This window comes from Accipiter gentilis, chromosome 9 (genome assembly GCF_929443795.1).
Source record: "Accipiter gentilis chromosome 9, bAccGen1.1, whole genome shotgun sequence".
In the NCBI taxonomy this organism is placed as follows: Eukaryota; Metazoa; Chordata; class Aves; order Accipitriformes; family Accipitridae; genus Astur; species Astur gentilis.
Window position 1 is genome coordinate 1,539,427 of NC_064888.1, and position 10,515 is coordinate 1,549,941.

Consider the following 10,515-nt stretch of genomic DNA (forward strand, 5'->3'; position numbering starts at 1 on the left):
CCGGGCCATGCCATAGGCGGCCATACTGCCCCACCCCTCATTGTGAGCTCGGGGCCGGGCCATGCCATAGAAGGCCATACTGCCCCACCCCTCATTGTGAGCAGGGGACCGGGACGGGTATATAAGGCCACGCCGGCCACCCGGGCCGTGGCAGTTGCCGTCTTTGCTTCCGCACAGGGAAGGGAGGCAGCAGCTGCAACGGGCTCGGGGGGCTGCCGCCCCTCGCAGACCCAGGGAACGCAACCTTTGGCAGGTCGGTGACCTTTGGCAGCAGCGCTTGGTGGCCGACGCCATGGCGCGGGGCGTTGCGGGCCGGGGGCCGGTGGCGCACAGCCACCCCCTGCCCCGCCGGGGCCCGGCGCAAGCCCCCGGCAGCCTCGCGCAGAAGGAGGAGCAGAGGCGGGAGCGGGAAGCGCGACAGGCTGAGCTGGAGGAAGAGCGGCTCCGCACCCAAGAGCTGCGCCGCTGCTTCGCTGCCGAAACCCGGGAGCTGAAGGCGGCCCTGGAGAGGGAGCGGCAGCTCCTGGCGGAGCGGCTCCAATCTGAGTGGGAGCAGCGACAGGCTCAGGAGGTGCGGCGGCTGCAGGAGCTGAACCAGCGGCAGCGGGTGGCAGAGACCCGCCAGCTGCTGCGCTGGAAGGAGGCTGAGCTCCGCGAGGGACAGGAGCTGCTGCGGCAGGCATGTACGGCCGCCGTTGACCAGACGCGGGACCTGCAGCGGCAGCTGGCCGAGGAGATGGTGAGGCCCAGCGAGAGCGGCAGGGAGGCCCGAAGCAAGCTCCAGGACGTCCTCAGCAAGCTCCAGTGGGAGACGGATGGCTACCAGCCCGCCCGCATCCGCCACCTCCAGAACCAGCTGCAGCTGGAGAGGAGACTCTTCCTCAAACACATCCTGCAGCGGTTCGAGGGCGAGCTGCCTGCCTCCCCCTGCACGGCCCAGCCCGAAGGCCCTCCTGGGCACCAGGGCCATCAGGAGACGCAGAGCTCCTGCTCCTCTGGCAGCGAAGGGCCCCAGGCCCCGGCGGCACCCCGGGAAAGACCGCCGGAAAGCCACAGCGCTGGGCAGCAAACAACATGCAAGGCTGTGGCAGATGCTCAGCTCCAGGTGCCAGAGGGGCAAGACCTGGTGCTCCTGAAGCAGAACAGCCGCCTGCGGCGCCTTCTAGAAGACCTGGAGAGGCAACAGAGTGCCCTTGAGATGGAGAACCGCCTCCTGAAAAAGGAAGGCTCTCCAGAAGCGCGCAAGGAGGCAGAGAGGCTGCAGCAGATAAGTGCTCGCCTAGCTGCCCTCGCCTCGCGGCTGGCAGAAAGATCCAGGCAACTGCAGGCCACCACTGATTGCCTGATCAATACTCAAGTGCCACTGCCCCTCCAAAGCCCCACTGAGGAACTGTGCACGGCATCGCTTCCTCAGCAGAGGGGTGGAGAAATGGCAGAGCCTGCTGGAGCTCTGCTGGCACAAGACAAGCAGCATGACTTCTCCGAGAAGGCAGCTGAGGAGCTTCAGGCCCAAGTGGCTGCAGGTGAAGAGGCCTCTGGTCATGGGAGCGCCCACAGCCGAACTGGCGAGGAGTTAGAGGTGCAGCTCTCGGAGGTGACAAGTGAAAACACCCGCCTGGCTGAAGAAAATGCTCGCCTCCGTGGGCAGATGGGTTTGACAGAACACGTTCGAGCTGAAAATGCCGACCTGAAAGGGCAACTGGCGCGAGTGGCAGCGGAGCGAGATGCTGCCATCCAAATGAAGGTCTGTCTTCAAACCCAGCTGGAAGAGGCAGAGCGCAAACTGGAAGCCGTGAGAGAAATGGCAGAAAGGAGTCAACAGCTGGAGAAGGAACTCGAGGAGACAAAGTTAGCGCTCCAGAGGAAAGAAGAGCAAGGCAAGTGTTTGCCGAGGGCTCAGGCAGAAGCACACGGGGAACACCAAGAAACCCTGCAACTCTTTCGAGCCCAGCTGCTTTGGTATCAGAAGCTAAACGAGCAACACCAGCAGCTACTTCAGGAACTTGGGTGGCTGGAAAGAGAAAGATCCAAGCGTATCATTTCCAGGCCGCGCCAGGCTAACGGGGCTGCAGACAAGGAGTCCATCCTCCTGGCGGCTAGGAGAAAACAACCGGCGGAGCTGCGAGCATTCATAGCTCGATACAGCTACGATCCCTTCAGTGGTCCCAACGAGCGGCCTGAACTAGAGCTTCCTCTAGTTGCTGGGCAATACGTGTACGTCTTTGGGGACGTGGATGAAGACGGTTGGTACGTGGGAGAGCTGAGCGACGGCACAAGAGGCTTCGTCCCCTCTAATCTTGTTGAAGAAGTTTCAGATGACGGACAACCTGACGACACCGGAGTCTGTCCGGAGACAAGTGACTGGTAGCAGGACACAGATGCTGTCTGTCCTGTCTTCTTATATGTTCTTATTAAATCTTGTCCTAATGATCTCTCTGCACAATCTCACTCTCTATCCTGTGTGGATGTGTACGGAAAGGACTATGTGCCAGCTACTGGGGGGCTTGGCGTGGGTGGACTGGGTGCCAGCTACCGGCGTGGGTCCCAGTGCAGCCGGGCCCTGGCTGGGATATCAGGTGGGCAGAGGGTCTGTGCTGGGTGGCTGTGGGGTTCCTGCAGCACAAACGTGTGAGTGCTGCGCGTTTGCAGGGAGCACCAAGACGGACCAGTCAGCAAGTAGGCGACTCGTGGGGTGGGCCAGGGGGCCGGAATCCGGGCAGGGGTACTGGCAGGGCAGAGAGGCTGTGCCGGCACTCTGGGGATCCATGAACATGCGTGTGCTTGTGAACGCACAGTGTGTTGTGTGTGTGCCTGCACTGGTGACCTCCTGTCTCTGGCAGCCCGAGAGGAGGAGGGGACATGGCTGTCTCTGTGTTTTACGTGAGTCCTCCATGTGGGTGCTGTCGACGGCAGCGCCTCGTCTGGGTGACTGGCCGTGTCAGTGTCCTCTCCGCAGGTGTGTCTGTGCGTGTGCATCTCTGGGATGCGTGCTCAGCTTCGCTAGAAGTTGCACCTGCAAGCGGAAAAGTGGCAGCTGCATCCCTCAGCCTGGGCAAAGACTCCAGATCCCCAGGCACCGGGCTGGGCTCCAGCAGCCAGGCAGGACTGTACTGGTGGTGCTGGTCTGGGCTCCAGCGGCATGGTAGGAGGGGTCCTTGGCTGCAGTGCCTGGAAGCGGTGGCCAGTCTTGACATCCCTTAACACTGTGGGTCTGTGGGATGCATGGGGGGATCTGAATCCTGCTTCATCCCCCGGGCTTCCAGCTGGGGATGAGATGTCTGCATTGCTTCGGCTGAATCCCTGCCCAGCCGGAGCGTTTAACCAACACCTCCCCGTCACTGCCTGTGTGTCCTTTTTTGTTATGGGCCAAGAATATCCGTGCCCAGAGGGGAACATCTACACCTCTCATGGACATCTGCGCTCTGGTAGGACAAACCATGCTTTTGGAATCGCTCTCTCTCCACTCTTTAGAGAGGGACAATTGGCGATTAGTGCAGTCAGCTAAAAAGTCCATTCCCCACGGGTGACTCCGCTGCCTTTCAGGAGCTGAGACATCTCCAGGGAGCCCAGAAGAGGCAGAGAAAGGGAAGCCTTGGGCTGGTCCTCTGCTCCTGAGCTGGGCCGGGCTCCTGGGACGGAGGGAGCTCCCAGCAAGTGGGCAGCGCTTTGTGAGAGACAGCTTGGTGAGACGTGTGGGTGACACCGAGGCTGGGGGCTGCCAGCTGCGGGGCCCCTCTCAGATCTTCCCGGGCTGGGGACAATGGAGTCATGCCGGGACAGACCCCAGAGCAGGGGTCTCCCCGGGGGGTCCTGGGGCCTTGCCGTGCCCTCCCACTGCCCATGGGGATCCCCTCGCCACCCCTCCCACCGCGGCATGACCACCTCCAGCACCAGCCCGCGCTGGTGCAGGGAACGGCCCAGGAGAGCCCCGACCGTATCGCCACAGCAGGCTTCGCCCTCCCGGCGTCCCGTCACGCTGGGACCCCCCAGGGCACTGCCCAGTGCCACGCTGGGGGGAGTCGGGGGCACTGGGGGGAACCGAGGGGGTCACAGGAGGTTACAGGTGTGTGGGCAGGGGGCGGAAGGGGGGCACTGGGGGACGAGTGGGGAATGGCGGGGGGACCTTAAAGGGTCGGCAATGGCACAGGGGCCGAGCAGAGGGACGGAGAGTAGCATCTGGCTGGCCCATCGGACCCCTGCCCCTTAACCCAGGCAGGCCCCACTGGTGCTGTTCCTCACGCCCAGCAAGCCTCTGCACATCTGCAGGGGGCAGGGGCAGCTCCACACAGGGAGGCCACCAGCAGAGACGTGGTTTTGTCCCTTGGGCTGCTGTGCACGCTGGCCCGGCTGCGAGCCCACGTGAGCCTCAGCCCCCTGTCCCGCGGGTCCCACCACACGCGTGATCCAAACGGAACGCTCTGCAAAGTTCGCTCAAGCGAAGCACATGCTTCCGCCTTGCCCCGTCCTTCCTAAAGGTGTTCCTTGGTACAGGTGAGGGAGTAAGCGGGAACGGAGCCCCTTTCTGGGTTGAGCAGCAGGCTGAGGGGGGCTCCTGCTGTGGCGGGGGCACCGGCAGGGGCCAAGCTGGCCAGTCTTCCTTCGTCCCGCTCTTCAGAGGTGGCAACCTCCTGCGTGCTCTGGGCTGGCACAGCCTTGCCCGTGAGCCAGAGGAAGTTTCCCTCTCCCCGAGCCCAGAGTCCTGCCCCACACACGGCACCCTGGGGCAAAGGGCAGAGGAACCAAGAGGTTCCCCTCCTTCGCAGGGTCCCCAGCGTCATCTGTAGCACCGCGCCTATCCTTTGCGGTGCCCAGAGCCTCACGTTTCGGGCCGAAATCCTTGGGTTTAGGGTCCAAACCCGCCTTTGATGACCCCCAGCCTTTCCTCGGGGCCCACAGCTCCACTCCCAGGCTCTCAGCCCTAAAGGTGGAGTTCGTTGCCTGGCAACCTCCACCCAGCAGTCCCTGGGGAGGCAGTGGGCCCAGGACAGCCAATCGCATTTGAGGAGGCGGGGGCAAGGCATGTGATCGATGGGTAACCCACCAGTCAAGGTTCGAGGCCTGCAGGAAAGGTGGCAAGAGGGGAAAAAGCTGGGCCCCCTGCCGGGAGTGTGCTGGTTGGAGGCGGGGCATGCCAGCTCCACCAATCACAGCTGGCAAGAGCAAAGCACCGGTGACTGATAAGCCGCCTGACCCATCACTGGATGGGAGGAGCAATCTCCTGCAGTCAATCGGAGGAAACATTGCCTCAGGGGAGGGCGGGCAGCACACCGCAGCAGGCGGCCAATCCCAGAGAGCATCACCTCAGGCGCACCTGGGCAGCCTGACCCCTGGGGCCAGTCCGAGGCAGCCCTCAGGGAAGGGCGGGCCCCAAACCAGGGCACAGTGACAGCCGAGGGGACCGATCCGAGGCAGCACCGCCTCAAGGGAGGAGACTGGCAGCCCTCCCCACCTGTGCTGACCCATGTGAGAAGAAGGTGGGCTACGCCGCCGGCGACCAGGCCTGGTGCTGGGGCCAGGAGCTTCCTTTGGGCACCTGCAGTGCCGAGGGCTCCGGCAGTCCTGGGAGCTGAGTGTGCCAGGCGCGGGGCAAGCGGCTGAGCTGGGCGTTTTCCAAGGGCAGGCATTTGTACGAGGGGGGCTCGGAGGGAACCCGTCTTGCTGCAGGGGGTCGGGTCCAGGCACGCATGAGCCCTGGCCCACTGCATGTTGGGCTGTGCAGTGCCCTCAAATGGCTTGAGCCTCCTCCCAACCCCGCAGAGCTGCTCAGACCTGCTGCTAACTCCTGTTTCCCCGCCGCTGACTTGCTGCTCGCAGGGATCGGGTGCGTTGCTTCAGCTGCATGTCCTGAAAGAAAGCAGAGGACCGAGAAGCCGGAGAGACAGGGAGAGAGGTCGCTGCAGAGTGGAGTCCCTGGAGATAAATGTCTTTGGGGGAGGCTTCTCGTGTCAGGCCAGGCCAGGCAAACAGATGAAAGTGTGGATTGGGAAGGCTCCCGTAAGCAATAGCTCAAAGGGGCTGAGCTCTGCCTGCTAGCTTGTTTTATTAGCTGGGACAACATCAACAGCAATCCCGGCAGCTGCTGAAGACAGGCTATTTAGAGAGCATACTCTCCTCTGAGCAAATACAAGGCTAACCCTTGACAACCTGGTTCCCCCAGCAGCCCCCTCCTGCCCCACTCATGGGAGAGGAGCAAGCTGTGGGCCAGGTGAGGGGCTGGTGAGAAGCTTGTGACACTGGTCAGGAGGTGAGGACCAGCTCCCACGGGGGCACAGTGCCCCCAGGAGCCCCAGGCCAGCACGGCCCTACTCCCGCGGCCGTGGTCCCCCAGGGCATGGCCAGGCTGCACTGTCTCACTGTGCCAGCCCACCTCTGTGGGAGGTGAGGGGTCCCCAGGCTCTGCCTGTGCATGGAGGGCTGGGAGGGGGCCAGGCTCTTGGGGTGCTGGACCCAGAGATTGGGCTGCGGCACGTTCCCTGCTCTGGGAGCAGAACAGGCACCATGGGCGAATCGCTCAGATGTGGTGGTCCCTGTTGCTGCTCTCAAAACTTCAGGCAGAAATCCCTCCAGAGGCCAGGACAAACTGCACCTCACTTGGGGTGTCCCTGCAATGGCCGGCAGATTTCCCTGCCTTCCCACCGTGGTCTGGCCCCATCATGCTGAGCCCCAGGGAGCAGAGACGGGTGGGGGCCTTCCGGCAAGGAAGGAGGGCTGAGGGGAAGTCTGCTCATCCAAGGGCCGAAGGCTCTGGGACACATGGGGGCTTCCTCACCCATTGCACCTCAAGGTGAAGGGCGAGGGGCAGAGCACAGCTGGAGCTAGAGGAGCACAGCTGGAGCTGGGGCTGCCTGCCTAGTCCGGGGGTGGAGGGAGGAGAGGGTGTGGGGAGGGATGTCCATGCTTGTTTCTGGGAATGCTGTCTCAGGCCCCAGCCTTCACCAGGGCCATGCCTCCCCGTGCCCCTTGCCTAAACTTCCCACCCCTTGTTATCGCTCACAACGCTGCCAGCTGGTTTCCAAGGCTGGGCGTGGCAGAGGAGGGAGGAGAGTTGTGGTCGACCCTTTTTGCTCCTCAGGCTGGAGAATGACATCCTTAGCTGAATCAAGAGGGCAGATGCGGAGAGAGGGATGATACTGAAACAAGGAGTTTGGAGAGCTGTCTAAGCGCAAGGTCTGCAAGCAAGACTAAAGCAAGCCCTCCCTCTGGTGACTTGGCTTCCCAGGTCACTATGGGATGGAAGGGGACCTTCTGCTGAAGATCTCTCATGGATGGACGTCCCGACCACAGACGTGTAGAGCTCCTCCAAGGGGGTTACTCCGGGTGCCTCCGTGGAAGGCAGAGGTGGCCCTAGGCCTGAAAGACCAGCTGTACTGAGGTCTGGTGCCCTTGACTGCTGCTGCCCATAGGATTCCCACCAAAAGTCCCCTGAAGAGGCAAGAATCTTCACCCGCTCTTTCATGGTCACTACAGCCAAGGCTGACAATGGGTTTTTCCATCCCTGTGTCCCGATCCAATGTCGGGGAGGGTGTCGCTATGATCTCAAGAGCAAGATTAAGACACAAGCAAGGTCAAATGCCGTACACCCAAAAGAGCTTTTATTATCAAAAGTAGAAAATAGTCGCGCTAGGATAGAATGGAAGAAAAGGCAGAAATTAAGCAAGCAGTCGGGATAGAGTTGCAAGAATAGTCACCACCATGGATCCAGCAGCATCCCATCCAGTTGGTCCTCAATCTTCAATTCTTCGGTGATGGGTGCACACCACGGCTTGTCTCCACGGTTTTTTGTAGGGCATAGTCCGATGCACGCGCATACATACTGTTCACGCACTGTTCGTGCGCTGCAGGTTTCAGCTATCACATGACCTTTGCGTGATCAACACCAGAAACCAGTACCTTATCTCAAAGACTGCAGTTTCCATGACAATGATAGTCTCCACATTCCTGCATGCTTTGCCGGCTCCAGCCTGTCTCCTCCCCTGGATGCCTCAGTGGCCTGATAATCGTCCTTATGGACAGAGGAGTGCCCTGCTTAAACAAGCCATCTCTGGGATAAGTGGCTCATCACAGCAAGCAATCCTTGAGATGAACAGCTTGAGATGACAGTCCAGACTCTGCAACAAACAATCTTTGAGACAAATAGCTTGAGATCACAATTCAGTCTCTCACACCCTGATCAGCACTCCCTCTTCTGCAAGGACCAGAGTCAGGTGAGCATCACCTTTGTTGGCCTACCTGGCACCTGTGTGAAGAAGTGGTCCCAAGACACCCTAGAAACCTACTGGACCCTCAGAGGTGCTCAGTGGAGAAACTAAACAGAGCAGGAAACGACCACCTGGGGATGGACTCCTCCACTTGTGAGCGGCACAACTGTCAGACTGCTCTGGAGACTCTGACGGTACATTCAACGGCAGACACATGTCTGCAGCTTGGCATCTGCTTGCTAACTCACGCTTGGGCGCAAGGGAGTCAGGTGCCCTTTGGGGTACCCGTGGAGATTCACAGGGCGCTGTGCTGGGCCAGCCTCAAGGAGTGTGGGGAGCCAGGCCAGTTTGGTACTCCTGAGCCACAAGGCTGTCACAGAAGTGACAACTGTGGACAGTGACTCCCCACTCCGGGGGGGTCAGTAATTTCCATCTGCTGTGACAGCCTCTGGGTGCTTGATGGAAACTCAAGACTGGCACTGGAGATAAAGCTGCCAGGCTAAAGATGCTGCTGTCCTTTAAAACGACCTCTCTGTGTAGGTGACAGGAGGGACTGGACTCCAGCACAGAAAAGAGTTTTCGGCGCTGCTGCTGCTGGAATGAGCGGTGTGCCAAGGCATCCCTTGGACTCCCAGCCCGTTGCCTCCTTCTCTCCCTGCCAAAGCAGTGCCTGCTGCGTGCTGGCAGAGCAGAGGTTCCCCAGGGATCCCAAAGGGACAGCTTGGGCTTGGTCCCAGAGCTGGGGGGAGCTGCTCTGGGGTGGTGAGGAGCTCTCTGCTGCTGGGGATTTGATGCCTTCCCTCCTCCCAGGCCTTGGGAAGGCGGCTGTGGGAAGCCTGGCACACGCTGCCTCCACTGCCTGGCTGATGGCACCGACTGTGGCCAGATCAGCCCAGCTGCTGAAAGGGTGTGGAGTCTGGCCACAGCAGCCCAGAGGAGGTGTCTGGAATGTCTCAGGAGGGGAAGGTTGGGCTATAGCTTCCCTCCTCCTCCCCTCTGGGTTTTGTGGTCTCCAGCAGCGCTGCTAGGGCTTTGGTGCAAGGACACCCAGGGTCAGTGCGTGCTGTGCTGCCATGAGCTACTGGGAAGTCGGGGTGCCGGGCAGCTCTCCAGGCAATCCCGATTTCTCCAGGGTCTGCCATTTCCCCTTCACCCTCTGCATCCCTAAAGAAAAATATTTGCACAGGGGGTGAGCAAACATGCTTCTTTTGGGGGAAAGCCCAAACAAGAGGTAAAATTGTTGTAAAACAAGACTGGGGCCAGGGTGTGCTGAGACATGAGCTGTCCTGCAGGCAGTAGTAGAGGCCAGGAATGATGCTGTCTGCTCAGCATGCTCATGTCCTGTGTGAAGGACACCATGGGACTGGGCTGCTTGTTCCAGCTTTATTCCCATGCAGCCATTTTCCCCAGGAGAGACCTTCACTTCTCCCTGTCTCTGCAGAGCCCACAGCACAATCTTCGTAGGGACCATCCTGATGTTGGCTGCCGAGGTGCCAGGATCAGCAAGGTCTGAGTTGCCAGGGAACGAACTGAGGACTCTGCATCATTCACCAAGGGCTGGAGGGCTGCAACAGAATGAAGGACAGCAGTGGTGAAACCCCGCTGTCCGCAGAGACCCTCCCATGCCAGCCCCATCTGTCTCTTTCCCTGGCCAGGAGGAGCAGGTGGGACCAATGGATCAGCTGGAAGCTGCTGCTCAGAAATGCCTCTGACACATTCCTCTGCCCCTGAAGCATTTTTCTGGAGCAGGACAAGGCATAGCAACACCCTGCCCAGGCTCTGTCCCCTGCCCCACCAGCCCGAGCCAGCATAGCACTGCCCCTACTCACCCCTGCACATATCCTGTAGCTCCTCCTCATTTCGGTCCCTCAGGTGCCGTGCACCAAGCCCTAGGCACAGAGCTCCCTCAGACCTCCCACTCGCCCGCATGTTGCTGGCAGCACAGCCCCTGGCCCTGCCAGCTCGGCTGCACGCCCTCCTCCCCCTCAGCAGGGCTGACCCCAGGGAAGGAGACTACCCGCGGGCAGTGGGACTGAGCAAGGCTGCCACCAAGCCCACCTACATGGGCAGGGGTGGGTGAGGGAGGCACAGAGCCCCTGTCTGCCCGGGCCCTGGACGGGGCAGCTGAAGCTCTGGCAGCCACAGGGCTGCTCCTTGCTGCCAGTGCAGTGGCAGGGACTGGGGCCAGGCTGTCAGAAGAGGGACCCTGGGGGCTGGGGCTCACCGATGAACCTGATGGCCTCCACTCTCAAGGTGGCCTGAGCGTCCTTCAGGTATGGCAGGCTGTCATGCAGGTATTCTTCCATCCTCCTCCTGT

The 10,515-nt window shown here is 61.0% G+C and overlaps 1 protein-coding gene across 1 annotated transcript; it reads left to right on the forward strand.

Moving 5' to 3' along the window:
• Nucleotides 1–292: 292 nt before the first annotated feature.
• Nucleotides 293–2,368, forward strand: LOC126042859 (RIMS-binding protein 3A-like). The gene has a single exon (XM_049810592.1). The coding sequence runs from the start codon at nt 293–295 to the stop codon at nt 2,366–2,368; it is 2,076 nt and encodes a 691-aa protein (XP_049666549.1).
• The last annotated feature ends 8,147 nt before the right edge of the window (nt 2,369–10,515 follow it).